This window comes from Kickxella alabastrina (assembly GCF_025024165.1).
Source record: "Kickxella alabastrina strain RSA 675 chromosome Unknown BX661scaffold_12, whole genome shotgun sequence".
Taxonomy (NCBI): Eukaryota; Fungi; Kickxellomycota; class Kickxellomycetes; order Kickxellales; family Kickxellaceae; genus Kickxella; species Kickxella alabastrina.
In genome coordinates, this window is record NW_026251483.1 from 406,959 (window position 1) to 421,703 (window position 14,745).

General features: G+C 47.9%; 3 protein-coding genes across 3 annotated transcripts; all 3 read left to right on the forward strand.

Annotated features, from left to right (window-relative positions):
- Nucleotides 1–527: 527 nt before the first annotated feature.
- On the forward strand, nt 528–1,160 carry BX661DRAFT_171258 (uncharacterized protein; the record flags this gene model as incomplete). Its single annotated transcript, XM_051533689.1, has 1 exon — nt 528–1,160. One exon carries the CDS (start codon nt 528–530, stop codon nt 1,158–1,160), a length of 633 nt encoding a protein of 210 aa, XP_051391492.1.
- Nucleotides 1,161–8,156: 6,996 nt separating this feature from the next.
- On the forward strand, nt 8,157–9,823 carry BX661DRAFT_26015 (kinase-like domain-containing protein). Its single transcript, XM_051539014.1, has one exon. It carries the CDS (start codon nt 8,618–8,620, stop codon nt 9,707–9,709), a length of 1,092 nt encoding a protein of 363 aa, XP_051391493.1. The 5' UTR covers nt 8,157–8,617; the 3' UTR covers nt 9,710–9,823.
- Nucleotides 9,824–12,196: 2,373 nt separating this feature from the next.
- BX661DRAFT_26123 (uncharacterized protein) lies at nt 12,197–14,636 on the forward strand. Its single transcript, XM_051539016.1, has 2 exons — nt 12,197–12,335; nt 12,596–14,636. The coding sequence occupies exon 2, from the start codon at nt 12,674–12,676 to the stop codon at nt 14,414–14,416; it is 1,743 nt and encodes a 580-aa protein (XP_051391494.1). The 5' UTR covers nt 12,197–12,335; nt 12,596–12,673; the 3' UTR covers nt 14,417–14,636.
- Nucleotides 14,637–14,745: the final 109 nt, after the last annotated feature.

The following is a 14,745-nucleotide window of genomic DNA, read 5'->3' on the forward strand; positions in this document are numbered from 1 at the left end:
ATTGCTGGTAAATCAGCTATTTGTGATACCAGTCATAGGGATATGTTATATTGTCTGGGATATGACAGCAATTAAAAAAGGGTGAGAGAGTTATATTCCGCCATAGCAATAATTCAGAGGCTAATAAACAACATGAACGTGTGTTTCTTCGGATCTGCAAAAATGCAAAAAAGGTTCCAGCTTCATCCCACAAAGCTCACCAAGGCGGAAACAAATGGTTGGTATACACCCGTTGAGGATGCTGAGTGCGCGCCCAACCACCCTGGCTCCAATACACTTGATTGCAAGTTATATGTCGAGTACCTTCTTGAGCACCGGAAAGGGGATTTTGTTTTGGGAGAACATTACCACAACACACAGACCCTCGGCAAGAGTCGAAAGTATGACGGCAGCAGATCAACTGACCCTTGCACCGCAAGCTCTGCTATCTTTCCTTTGTTAACAGAAAGCGCGCCGACGTCGAACTCGCAAAATTGGATCAGATACAGTCCTTATTCTTGGTATTGGCCCAGATATGACCCACTACCATGAGCCAATTCGTGCAAGGGGCTGCGGAAGATGCTAATAGGCCAGGATTCATGTTTATTGATCGACGAGTATTGCACCTCAACTTTTCCCGGTGTGTGAGACAGGGCGGAGCAACTTCACAAAATTGCTGGCCTCGTCTGAAGAATCCCAAGCACAAGTACCACGTCGCAATGGCAGCAGCAGCATTTAATTCCGTCGCAGTTGCAACCACTTCAGCCGCTGTGTCTGTCGCAGCAGCAGCCACTATCGTTTCTGTTGCAACCGCAACTGCCGCCACCGCCGCATCTATTGTTAACAATGCACAGCAGCGTCGCAACCAGTGGATAACTACTCGCCCACAATCTGCCGATATCATCCGGTGGATAGGGGAGGGAACGGGTTGGTTTAAGCGAAACATTCTCTGCAAGGTGAAGCAACAGTTGCGGGATGAGCTGGCTGAGCGGAATTGGGAGCAGTACATCAATACCCAGCCCGCCGATAATCTCAAGCACATTGTCAGGCTGAGCGGCTGGTTGCGAGGCAAAATTGAGCACAAAATCAGACAGAGGATGCGCGATGAGTTGGCCGCGCAGCAGCAGCAGCAGCAGCAAAATGGTCCAGCAGCAGCAGCAGGTAGCCGCAACAGATGTTAATAAATTCCAGCAGTAGAAAAACCCCGCCAAAATTTATGACATGGCTTGCTCCAGTGCACAATGGAAAACTGCTTGCAAAGCTTCAGGCCTGACGGAACCAAGATCAAGGATGGCGAAAAAGCGCCATCGGGCAACGGAAGTGTAATCGCGACATGGCTGCGGTGCTAAACTTTCGCATCATCCTTAATGCACTGCTTACAGGCGAGCGGCCCCCCGTTTCTTGCACAAAAAGGCATCATCAGAGTCGGCTGAGGCCGAGTCTACAGTGACACCCAGACTTTCTCAAGCCAAAGCCCAAGGCCAAGCGTGTGCGCAAGAATCCATCTTCCCCTGCTTCTTCTCTTTAAAAGAAGCAGCGAACTGGGTAATATCGTCAACCATAGTGGTCTATTGCCACTAGTTTCTAAACACTTTATCTGGGGGAAGGATGCCGTTTTGAAGTTATTTGTAGCCTCATTATTTTCTTATAGTGTACCCAAAGGATCTTTATCATAATCAATGTAATTTTTTCGAACGCCTTGCTTGTAATGGAGGCTGCATTGTGCTTTTTTTGTAGAATGTTAATAAAATGCTCATGTGCCTCTGGCAATAAAGTATTTTACATTATCAAGTTTTTGTTGTTTTCAATGAATGCGAAATAAAAAAGAGGGACGGGATACATGCGGGAAGCGCGGGCTTTTTGTTACTATCTGCAATTTTTTACCTGGTTAAAATACAAAAAGACATTTTGTTTTGGCAGCCACAATGCAACATGCTTGGGTTTCTTCCTTGGCAAATGACCCTTGTTGCATAGCACAAAAAACCAGAATTTGACCCAGAAAAAATTGCGGCAACTATGTTTGTCAAAGCCCGTATTTCTCGATTGAACAGGAACCCGGAGAAAGCACAGTGGACAAAGTATGCCAATTTAAAGCACTCCCTAAGAGAAAATTCACATCTTGTTTTGGCGCCCAATTTAGCGGTAATGCCACCTATTGGTTATTTCTGTGAGAAGGAAAAAAGGAAGAAAGAGGAGGAGGGCTGTCCATTGTTGTCTTTTTGAAAATGGCAACTTTCGCACTGCATAAATGTATATTCTGGCCACATGCTTCGAATTTATTTGGGTTTTGAACATTTTACTACCACCCTGCCAACATCCCACCTAGTCCTTTTCCCCTCTCTTTGCAAATAATCACAAATGCCGTGCTTCGCTGCTTGGGAAACCCAAAAGTAAAAAGTTCTTTCAAGTTTTCTGGCCGTATTGTGCCAGGTATAAAAAGGGGTGAATGATTAAATGAATGAGTTGCAGCATTAATATGGTATTCCTCACATACACACGCCCCGTTTTATTCTTTAAAAGTCGCCATTCACTTGTTTTCTTTTGCCCTGCTTGGACATTATTTATTCTTTTAACTTTCAAGAGAATACTTGAGCAACGCAAAAGTTTACCTTTATCAGCGTACTTTATCATCCTTGCAATTTCTTCTCTCAAACTGTCTTTTATATTTTCATAAACTTTTTTAGACACTCGTTCTTGTAGTGTCTTTAAAGTGCTAGTGCCACTAGATAAGTTGAGGTAAATACACCATTACTTGTGATCACTATTTTTATATGTACTTTTATTTATTCTAGAACCACAGCTCAATTATTAAACAGGATGCCTCTCCCGGCCAATACATTTCCGGCGGGTGATATTGGCTTCATATGTCGCCACCACCACCACCACCACCACCACCCGGCTTCTAGCTTTTATTACTTTCATTTACCCATTCCCCCGCACTCAACGAGCCGCAAGTATCTCGGCATCTGTGCCCTCGTCCCCCCTCCTTTCAACAATTAGTGTAGCACAACACAGCAGTTAACTGCAATCGCCTCATTGCTGCCTTCTCCGCATCTTTTTTTTCTTCTTATTTCTCGGCAAACTGCGAATCCTGAAAAAAGCCATTCAAATTTAATATTCATATATATATGCCTCTCATCCCCACATATCTCACGGCATCAATTTGAGCCCGGGCAACCTAAAGTTCGTAGACTCGAATCACACGTTTGAGTCACCCTTATTGCGCCCGAGTTCTGGCCCATGCTTATTGGCATCATCTTTACTACACACATTTCTGCTTAGCCAGAGGTGGTGGTGGCGTACATTCTAAAATCCCACTGCTTGAATAATGAAGTTCAATTTGCTGTAAAAGGTTGCTTGCTGCCCCCCCCCTTTTTGCCGCTCTCCTCTGTTCTTTAGCTGTATCAACTTTAATCTGGGCGCATCGCCCAGTGGCATTGTTGGGCACGCTCTGGGCGAGCAGGATGCTGTAAGGTGTGGCAGTTTGTAATATTGCAAAGCTGCTATTGCGCACTCACGACCAATGGAACACGCTGAACATAAATAGTTCAGAGTAGACCGCCGGGCATGCTGGTTGGTTTGTTTGTGGCAGTGGCGGGCGAGAACAGCTTACTTGCTTTGTTTGTTTGCATTGGCCTATTTCCCCTGTTTTTTTCGAAGGGTTATCTCAGAGACAAGCCTGTCGCTAGCGCGCTCAGGTCTAGATCGTTGTTTTTTTTGCCTGATTGCTTGCGATGTTTGCATGTTTTATTTTTGGAATCGTTCCAAAAATAAAAAATGCAAAGAAAACCGCATCATCATCGTCATCACCAAAACATCACTATTGTTGTGCTTTTTCTACTTTGTTGCGTGTGTGAGAGCATGGCTCGTAAGCGTGCATGCTGTTATTTTTAGAGGAGGGCTTGAAAGTGCAAAGCCAATACAGTCTCTGCGATTAAAAAAAAAAGTCAGTGGTGGTGACACACACAACTCAAGTTTCAATCCGCTGTTCACTTTTTATTTTTGCCCGCGAGCTCAAGGACCAATCACATAATTTTGCAGCTCTTTTGATTAGCAAAAAGCATGCAAGACATATTCGGAAGAAAGGGCCTTTACTGCCCAGCCAATCCCGGATTTTTCATCGCCTATTCTTGCTCCACATCCTTCTTTTTTTTATTCCCATCCGCCCGCGGCCTCTCCGCCGCCATTTATTTTTTCCAGGAAATTCTTCTTTGTGCTCTTTTTTCTTTTCTTTTTCTTTTTTAGTTGAGCAGGCGGTATTTCGATTTTGTTTTAAGCGAGTTGCGGGCCCCTTTATTTTTAATCGTCTTTTCAGCTCCATCCATTTTTCTCCCTTTTTACTCTTCCGTAACTTGAAATTCGCCTATTTTTATTGTCAGGTTTTGACGGGCGTATATTCGTTCATAAGCTCTCTTTTTATTCATTTATTTTGCCGCTGCACTTTAGACATTCTTTTTCTTTGAAGTGCGCAACTGCAGACAGAAAATCGCCGTCGGGCCCTTCTTGACTTTATCCTCTGCAGCTTGCTCTTTATTTCGAGCACACGACCCTCTTTTTACACTTACACTTTCTTATTGTTCTTTGGAGGGGCTTTTGTCTTGCGTCCTCTGCTGAGACATATATCCGCTCCCAGATAGCAGCGCTGCTGCACAGCCCAGTCCAGCCCAGCCCAGCCCGCTCCTCTCCTCTTCTTTTCCTTTCTTTTCTTTTCTTTTCTTTTTTCTTATTTTATTCACTTACTCGATACAGCCAATTAGACGCCTTGTGTGTTCCAGGAGAACCCAACGTACTTGTTTAGATATATAGCCCATTGGCTCGCTAGCTTTGCTTCTTCATCAACCACTATCGCACGAGATGTATTTAGGATCATCCTCTGACTAGAACTCACTCAACACTCTTTTAGTCATTCTCTGTAGACTTACAAGCCGCTTGCTCTCTGTGCCTGGATTCGTCACCCTGTTGTGTAGCAATTTATCATCGCTAGCACAACGCGCACGCACACGCACACGCACACGCCGTTTCAGGACCCCTTTAGAAGAATAGCAAGCCAGCACTTTTTTTAGTCCACCGACAACTTTTCTCGTTCTTTTTCTTTTCTTTTCCCTCACTTGTATCATCTTTTTTATTTTGTACTCTTTTATTTTATTTTTAACTCTAGAGTCTGTCTGGTCCAGTTTTTTCTGGCGCACTCGCTTTTCTGCATTTACTTGAGCTCCTTTCTGTACTTTTTTCTCACTAAACCACCAAAAAATCGACATCGTTTGAGTATACTGCAACTCAATTTTGCACTCTTCCTCATACTTTTTTCCTTCCCCCTCTCCCACCACAGCCTGCAGGGACCAACAAATACACGGGCGGTTGTTTTATTTTAATTCACCACTCTACACCTTATCACACACTCTCTTTTTTCCTACTGGCTCACACTATACTTGCTGGCTCTTTATAGTGTTTTTTGAGTACAGCTTAAGCACCAACGGTCACTCTGCACTCTGTAAGGTTCGGTTAAAAAGTATAAAAAATCGCGCAGCTAGGCTTTTTTTAGTTGTTTCAAACCTGCATCAGGATTCGACACAATCAGGCTTTTTGTTTGATTCATTTGCTTGCTTATACGCGCAGCTTTCGGACACACAATTAGGAACTGCAGATCGCATATCTCGCGGCTCTCCCTCCACACGCCTTTTTTTTTTTAAACTGGCAACCACAGTTCCGAGTTAATATTTTTCTCACTTTGAGATCTCAATTTCGGTCGCAGATATCTCTACGCTTTATTAATTATCGCTTGGTTTCGATACTCGAGGTAAGCTTACTTTTGCTGATATTATTGATATATTGTCCCTCGATGTGTTGCGTGCCTGGTAACTGCAATTGAGGCTGCATGATTGCTGCGTGTTGCTGGCAGGGCAGGGCAGGATGTAGCTTCAGCTGTCTTTTCAGCACGCTTTATACACGCTTTATACACGCTTTATACATGCTTTATACATGCTCTTGTGATGTTTTTTTGCACGTTTGGGCAAACAATTACTTTTGTAAAGCAAAAATATGAAACTGTACGGTACGTACGGTTGGCAGCTTCCTACTTGGTCGATGTCCCTTCATCTCGTTCTGTCTTGTCTGCTGGCAAGAGCCACCAGCTGGCAACCGATGCCCTGTGTTTGTGTTCCGCGAGCTTCTAGCACGTTCTGTCATTGTTGTGCTATTGCATGCTCTTATGTTTTCTACAAGGTTCCAGCTCGTGACTTGGGGGGAAAAAATAAAGCGGCAGGCATTCAAGCATTGTGTGTTAATTAGTTTTTTCTATGCGACCAGCCAAAGCGGCCGCTCTTTTTTTGTCTTTGTCTTTGTACTGTTGCGTGCTCCTGAGACTTCCCGATCAATTGCCTTTGCCACAAAAAAAGGTCATCCTTTTTCCAATGCCCATTCCTTTTCTTCCACATGCTTTGTCTGCTTGGCGGCGGATTTGCTGCCAGCATCTCTTATTCCACACATGAGATGCTAGTATTTTCTTGCCGGCGTCGCATGGTACTCGCCGCATCAATTCCTTCCCCTTCATTATCCGACTTTTTTATATTCATCTTGATATTTTAATTGTTCTTTGTTTGTGCTCGTCTGCGTTCTTATTTTTTATTTTCTGCGCTGAGACTGTGGTCATTTTTCTCTGCATTAATCCAAACGACACACTAACTTACCATACTTTCAGCTTGAATGTTTGTTTTCGCTTGACATTGAGATCTCTAGCCAAGGCCCGGTTTCGCATCAGCTCTCTCGCAAGACGCTCGTCATTTCGTGCCTCCACTCCTGGCTACTAGTAGGTAAGCACAAAAACATATGTATTTCGGGAGTACGCTCTATTTTTAAACACGCACGAGAACAAGACTTGGCGCCCTCATCTCCTGTGTGTCCCCCTTGTCTTTTTGCTATTCACGACTGCGCAGGTTTTTTCTTGCGCTTTTCCGTAGCACTCCAGTTTTTTTATTTTGCTGCACCAAAGTCTTGCGCTTCTATAGCGCCTTGCCTATTTTTTGCTTTGAATTCCTTATTTTCCGGAGACGCATAAAAGGAAAGGTGTCTGGCAAGGAAACAGCCCTCTCCTTGGATTTGCGTACTCATTCTTTCTTTTCACAAAGCTTAAGGCCCTTGTTTCCGCCTCTACAATTACAATTCCTTTTCCATTTTTCTTTTCAAATTCCACCTTTTCTGTTTGCAGATCCAATTCAATCGCTTACTTCTTTTTTGGGGGAGGAAGAGAAGGCACGCACAAACAACACACACTTTGGGTGCTTTTTTCCAGGGGTTTTTTTTGGTGCCCTCTCAGGCGTATGAATGCCCAGCTCTCCAGCAAAACACTCGCCTAATACGAACCAGCCAGCTAATATTATAATTTCTTGTTTCTTTTGTCATCGCGTCTCTGTTCTATTTTTATTTTTGGACTTTTTAGTTCCACGGCAAACTCCTACCAAGGTTTTTTCTGTAGCTGCTGCAACAAACTGCAAAAAGCCCGAACTTTTTCTTCCAGCAACCAATAAGCCTACTAGCATTTCAATTTGGAAAAAAAGACTTGGGACCAGAAGATGATCGCATACCAGCACAGCACCAGCACCAGCACAGGGCTCTGTTGCGCCGAACGCAAACGCCAGCACGCCCAACTCGGTGTCGGCCGTCCCACCTGCCTCGATCCTGGCCGCCAAGTCCAAGCTCAGGTTCGGCAACACGGGCATCGCCTCATGGGATACGACAAGCACCAACGGTAGCAGTAAAAGCGCCAAGAACGACCAACTCTCAGCGACACCCAAGAGCTTTGGTGCCCCGACCAACGGCTATCGTTTGAACTCTGCAATGTTGACATCAACAACAACAACAACAACAGCAGCACGCATGCTCGCAAGCAGCAGGGCTCGCGCGGTAACCATCGCAATGTCAACCCGGCGTTTGCTGCGCCGACCTGGCAGAACTACCACAACCACTACCAGCAGCTACACCAACAGAAGGAGGCTGCTGCTGCCAGCAAGGGCCGCTCGAACCGCCGCATCCCCAATGCGAGCGACATCAACAAGCAGTGGCGCGCGCCCGCTCAGGCGGTTACCACCACGGCAACGACTGCAGCCAGCACAATCAGCAAGGTTGCAGCTGTCTCGCGCCCCGCCCCAATGATGTCGTCCACGTACCAGGCCAACGACTCGACTGTGCTCTCTGGCCTATCGTTGGCGCTGAACAAGCACAATGTGCAAAACGTGGCCGTGCCCGACAGTTCCATCACTAAGGCCGGCTTCCCGCTTTTTGACGCCTCGCAGGCGCGCTCACCGAACCCGCTGTCGCCAGCAATTTCAATGAAGACCCCCGGATACGTCGACCCCGAGAGCCTACCCTTTGAGCTCGGCTCCAGCATCACCGACAGCACGACAGGCAGGCAGTACACGCTGCTCAGCGTGCTCGGTGAGGGCTCCTATGCGGTCGTGTACTTGGCTCGCAGCAGCCATGACGGTGGCAAGTACGCGCTCAAGTGTTTGTCCAAGCTTGGCCTCACCGCTCGCCAGCTCTCATTGCAGCGCACTGAGCTTGATATCCACAGCTCCGTGTGCCCCCACCCGCACATTGTCACACTGTACTCGCACTTTGAGACGCGTGACTGGTTGTTCTCGTAATGGAGCGCGTCGCCGGGCCCGACCTGTACGACTATATCACTCAGCACCCGTCGTTCAATGCCAACCAGGAGGAGCGCCGCTTTATCGAGGCCACCAGGCTTTTTGGGCAGATGATTGATGCCGTCGCGCATATCCATGCGCTCAAGGCGTACCACCGCGACCTGAAGCCCGAGAACTTCATCCTGGGCGCCGACGGCAACCTCAAGCTGACAGATTTTGGCCTGGCCACACGCGAGTCATTGTCGACGGACTTTGAGTGCGGAAGCAAGCCGTATATGAGCTACGAGAACCGTAACGGCGGGCTCAACCCTAAGGATCCCACGGTATACGGCCCGCGCGACGATTACTCCCCACGTCTCTCGGATGTCTGGGCACTCGGTGTTTTGTTCCTCAACCTTTTGTTCGCCCAGTCGCCGTGGACTGACCCTTCGCGCGAGTCGTGCTTTAAGTTTTGCCGTTTTTTGCGCGAGGGCGCAGGTTTCCTTGTCAGCCAGTTCCCGAAGCTGCCGCGCGAGGTTGGTGACTTTTTGGTCACTCGCATTTTCTCTCCCGAGAGCGGTCGCTGCAATGTGCTGGAGCTCAAGCAGTGGGTGCAGGATCTTGGATACCCGTTTAACCTGCCAAAGTCTGGCTCTGGAACCGTGTCGCGCCCCATTTCGACTCGCCACAAGAACGTTTCGGCCGGCCGTCGCCCCGCCAACACCATGTCGGCAACAGTTTTGGTGCCGGTGCCGGTGCCAGTAGCTACGGCAAGTCGTACATGTCCGGGTCGATCGGCAAGAAGTGGTCGCCGACCAACGGCGTTGTTGGCGGAAATCTGCCCAAAATGCCCTATGTGCCCCAGGCAATTCTCGCCAGCACTGCGCTTGCTCTTGACTCGGCGATGGCTGCGGCAGCCGCAGCTCCCAGTGCCAAGGCAAAGTCACCACACAAAAAGCGCTTTGCTGCTATGCAGCCGGTCCACATGCCCGGAAGCGGATTTGCCGCACATCCGACGGTCAGCAAGGCCAACCACATGTCGACCTCGGTTCCTGCGGCGGTGTTTAGCCAGATTATCCCGGCCACACAGGCCGCTGCCGCTCGCCAGATGATGCCGCGCGAGTTCAACCCGACTGCGGCAAGGCCGCTGCGGCGATCCTGCAGTCGTCGATGCTGTGCTTGCCCAAGAACGGCCTCGGACAGGGCAAGCTCGACAAGAGCGTCGATATGGATGGCATGGATGTTGACGAAGATGAGAATGATGACTCCATGTGGAATCCGCTGGAGAATCTTTCGGAGGCTGCCGAGGAAGAGGAGGAGGAGCAAACGGCGAGACCACCATGCACAGCATCGGCACGCCGAATCCCCCAAAGAAGCCTGTTTCGAGCTCGCTCGGCTTCAGCCTGTCCAAGAACTTCACTGTGTACGATACGGACGAGGACATGGACTTTTCAAAGCCTATTTTGTTCGATGACCCGCCCATGAAGACCATCAGCTTGAGCGCCAAGAGCCTGCCTGCGCACACCAATGGAGTGCATATGGCGATCAAGGCGGCGAACAAGCGGCCGCTGCCAGTTTCAGCCGCCACCATCACGCCCACGACCAACCCTGCCGCCGACGCTATGGGCAGAAACAGGAGAAGCATGGGCAGCGATGGGTCTTCTTTTTCGGATGACTTTGACGTGCTCGGCCATTTCAGCGACGAGGATCATAACAGCTCTATTGCCGGTGCCGTCGCTATTACTACGCCGACCCGCACAGTCAACCGTGTGCGCTTTAACGATATGCCACAGGCTCAAGCGCAAGCGGCAGCAGTGGTGCCGCTTGCGCGCCCGGAAGGGTCCGCAGCGGCGCTACGGACAACGCGGCCTCGGCAGATAGCTCGCTGACTGCGACCCTGGTCACATCGTCTGTCGAGTACTACAGCCCGCGCATGAAGCCGATTTCGACTGTGATGCCCGTGTCTGCGCCAATGATGGCCAACAGCGACGACGTCGATGCTGACGACGAGGCTGATGGAAACTGGCGCACACGCAGAAAACACGGTGCTGCTGCTGCTGGTGCTCCTCCGCAGCAGCACCCAAGGGCGCAGCCACTACGTTTGCGCAGGCCCCGCGTAGCGTCGTTCACTTTGGCAGCCGCCACCACCCGCACCAAATATACAAGGCCCACGAGAACATTGGTAATCGCGTTGGAGTTCAAAATCACATTTCGCCAGTGCCTGTTGCCGGTATCGCTGCTTCTGCTGCGGCGAAGTACGCCGGCATTCCTGTGATCCACAGTCTGCCAACGCCGTTCAAGTCGGTTAATAGCCATCAGCCGAAGATGCATCTTGATGCTCAGCAGCCGACTTTCTCATGGGCCGATGATGTCGAGGACCTGCCTATTCCTAGCCTATCTGCTCGATTGGGCAATGCGCTGATCGATGTCAGTAAACCCATCCTTTTGGCGATGAGACACTTAGCGATGAGTTGTCGTGGTCTAGTGAGGAGGACGATCACTTCCAACCAAGCGATGGCATGTTTGCTATGGAGCTGTAAAGCTTAAGCGGCCTCCCCCCCTTGGAAATCTTTTCGGAGGTGGTTCCCAAAAAAAACATACAACAAAAAAATGACTGGGTTCTTTAATCCAGCGACAAAAAAATTCAATCCAAATACCGCATAACTTTTACATTTTTTTCACGACTGCTTTTTTATTTTTGATGTACTTTTGCAGCAAGCACCTACGTGGTCTCTGTCATTTTATAACACATTTTTTTACATATAGTTCCATATCTTTTTTCACTTGTACTTTTTTTTAATATTTTTTGTTTAATGTTCAACTTTGTGAAAAAAATGCATTTAAATGATTTATAAATTATATATTCACTAAAGAAATAACAAACTACTTTCTTTTTTTGCGCTCCAAGAAGTAGGGAGAATGAACCTGGTTTCGGTATATCAAGAGAGTATGTATAGTAGGATCCTGAGATAAAGAGTGCTACATTATAAAAACGGATCCAATTGTCCTTTGCTTGTCAAGCTGGTTTTTGTAGTCATCATCATCTGTTTTTTTAAAGGTTCAGCTTGATTTTATCCCTCCCTCCCCTTTTTTATTGATATTTTATATGACCCAAAAAATATATATATATACTCGCCACTTGATGATTTAAAAAACCAAAAGAAGTATCTTTGCGTTTTTTAAACTATCAAGGCAGCAAAAAAAATTTGGGCTCAAGAAAAATAAAGGAGGGATGCTCGGTTGTTCCCTCTTTATCTTGTAAGCGTTGGCCCCTTTTTTGTGCTATGTTGACGATAAATATGGCCATACATTTTTTTATTCAAACGTCAATTATAAACTACTGTTTTTCTAATGGATTTGCAAGCACAAAAATATTGTGTTGTCAACTTAGTCTCATATATCCAAAATAGTAATTCGCAAAAATAAATAAATATTCTATTCTATTCTATCCTTTTTGTTGTTGACTGAGGGAGCTTGCCCCCGAGTTTTTTTTCACTCTTACTCAAGTTGTCTTTTTTTTGCACACGCTCCAGTTTGCAATACTTTTTGTTCTTTCTTTTTTTTGGCGTTTCTCAATCTACTTGAAAAATTTTAGTACTCTTTTTTTGTTGCAGTCCTAGAAAAATATTTTTTTTGTTTTTTTCACTTGTACTAGACAAAAAAAAATATTACAAGCAGTCTTGAGCTTTTTTTAGCTGGATAGTTATTATTGGTATATCTTCATAACGCAAACTCAATGTACGTAACACATAGCGTTAAAGTTACATGTTTTCATTCTGCACTAATTAACGCTAATGACCCCGGGGATCCTGCATATGTGACTTGTTCCTGACGATCGCTTTGTTTATATTAGAATATTATATGTTTTTAAAAAGTGTCTTTGTATGCTGAATACGTACGCCTCAATATCGAATCACTCATAGCACATTCTTACTAATCGCCATACACCCGACGCAATTATTTTTGTATTCTTGTTAACTCCAAAAAAATTGCAATAGTGACCCGTGAGCGTGTCCCCCCCTCCCCCCTATTGTTTTTTCCATCTTCCTCCCTCACCAGAAGCCCACCTCCAAACAATGTACGAAACCATTGACGAGAACGAGTTCGAATTCGTACCACCAGCGCTGCAAAGCGGGCCATCGACGCCAAGAAGAATGTCTCTAGTGAGTGTACCCGAGTCCCCCGGCAAACGGGACTCCATTCCAGCTCGTCTCCGCCGCTCGCCGAACCAAGCAGGCTCCGACTACGGAGATATTTCGAATATGCAGCCACGCGATGTCAGACAGGGCGCACATGGGAGCCCAGTGATCAAGTCATTCCCTCTTTTCCGCGCCTCGATTGACGAATCCCGTTGCTTCTCGGGTGATCCCGATGGCGATACCCATTTACCTGTTGACCCGCGGGTGGAGCGCCGCAAGAAAAACGAGTATAAAAGACATGGTAGTCTGACTATGGCATGGCATCAGAGACTCAGCAGTAGCAGTACGCGTGATGTGCGGCAGACCAGATCGAGCCTTGCCTCTGAGACCGATAGCAACCAGATGGAGGATGCCTCGGCGTCGCCGATTTCTACGCCCATTACCACCTGGAACAGACAGCAACAGCAGCAGGATGCTAGCCATCACCAATCTGCTGAATCCGCGAGTTTGGTGGCTGGCTCACGAGGCCGGTATTATCAACCATCCATCAATAAGAGTACCTACAGCGGCGACTACACGGAAAGCGGCCATCTGGATTACTACACTAGCAGTAACGACAGCAGCAGTTTATTTGCCCCTGTCAACACTTCGCGCGCCAGCACTGATGTCGGAGCGATGGCTCGCGTACAACGCGAGAGCTGGCGCAGTAGCGAGCACGAAACCAATAGCCGCTTTCGCAGCGCCACAATCACTAGGACGGGCAACAATGGGTCGGAAGTCTCCAGCCCAAGAGCGCTCCTGATACAAAACCACCGTGGAAGCAGTATTAATGGCAGTGGTGATTTCACTAACCGATTGGCTACGTTGGTTGCTGGAATCCCTGTTTGGTCAAACGATTATTACGGCACGGCGGGCGCCTTTGAGCGCGCGCTGCCCGGTACTATCCACTCGGATAAGGCGATGCAGCTGGGCACTGCGCCACAGCACGCTGATTCGCCACAGGGATACGCTGGGCTGCTGAGCGGCGAAATGCACACCAGACAGAGTTTTTCCAGCGACGGGCTGTCGGATACCTCGGGCAGCATAACTTGCAGCAACGACATGTGTGTAGACGGCGATACTGGATTCGACCTGGTGCTTGTGCCAAACAGCAGCTTGCCAGCGGCTTGCTCCAATGCGCACAACAGTCCCGGTTTGCTTTCTGGCAGCAGTGCTGTGGTTGTGCCATTGACAGCGGACAAAGGCACTGGTAGTGCATCCTCTGCAATGCACAATGGTCCCGACCGTAAGTGGCTTGATACAAGTTTGGCTCATAAATCCGGTTGTTCTGGGAGTGTTGATTTGTGCAACACCGATAGTAGCAGTGGAGGCTTCATTGAAACCACACCAGCTCTTTTGGGCAGCCATGCATCTTGTGCGGAGGCCTTGTTGAGGGGCGGCAGCGGTTCTGCGCGCGCTGGTGACGTTATTGGGCGGGCACCCAGTGGGATTAATTTTGCCCCACCTGGTCTGCGTGGAGACATGGATCATGCCGACTCTGGGTCCAGCGACTCGGTACGCAAGCCTGTGACTGCGGACCACAGTCTTCAGGAAAGCGCGTGTGCAGCATTGGAAGAGGGCACTGGCGTCCCTGGTGGCAGTGTAGTGTCAATCTTATTTCCAATGTGTGCAGTGGTGTGACACAAGATCAATGCAATGCAGCGAGCTCTGTCAGTTTCTCTTGCAGCAGCTGTAGCAGCAGCAGCAGTTTAAAGCCTGTATTTTCGTCTTTTATTGACCCCGTCAGAAGTAAGAATAATGTCGGCAGTTCTTCATTAGTTTCTTTGCCTCACCACCAATGCGGCCAATGTTTCCTTTCCGCATGCGATGCATCAGAAGCCCATCGCCTTTCTTCTTCTTCACACCCTCCTCTATCCTGTTCCGTTTCATTATCTTTATCCAGCTTGCCGCTCTTGACTAAAACTTTTGGCTCTTATACTAACACTTCGCGAGAACACTGGCAGGGATCC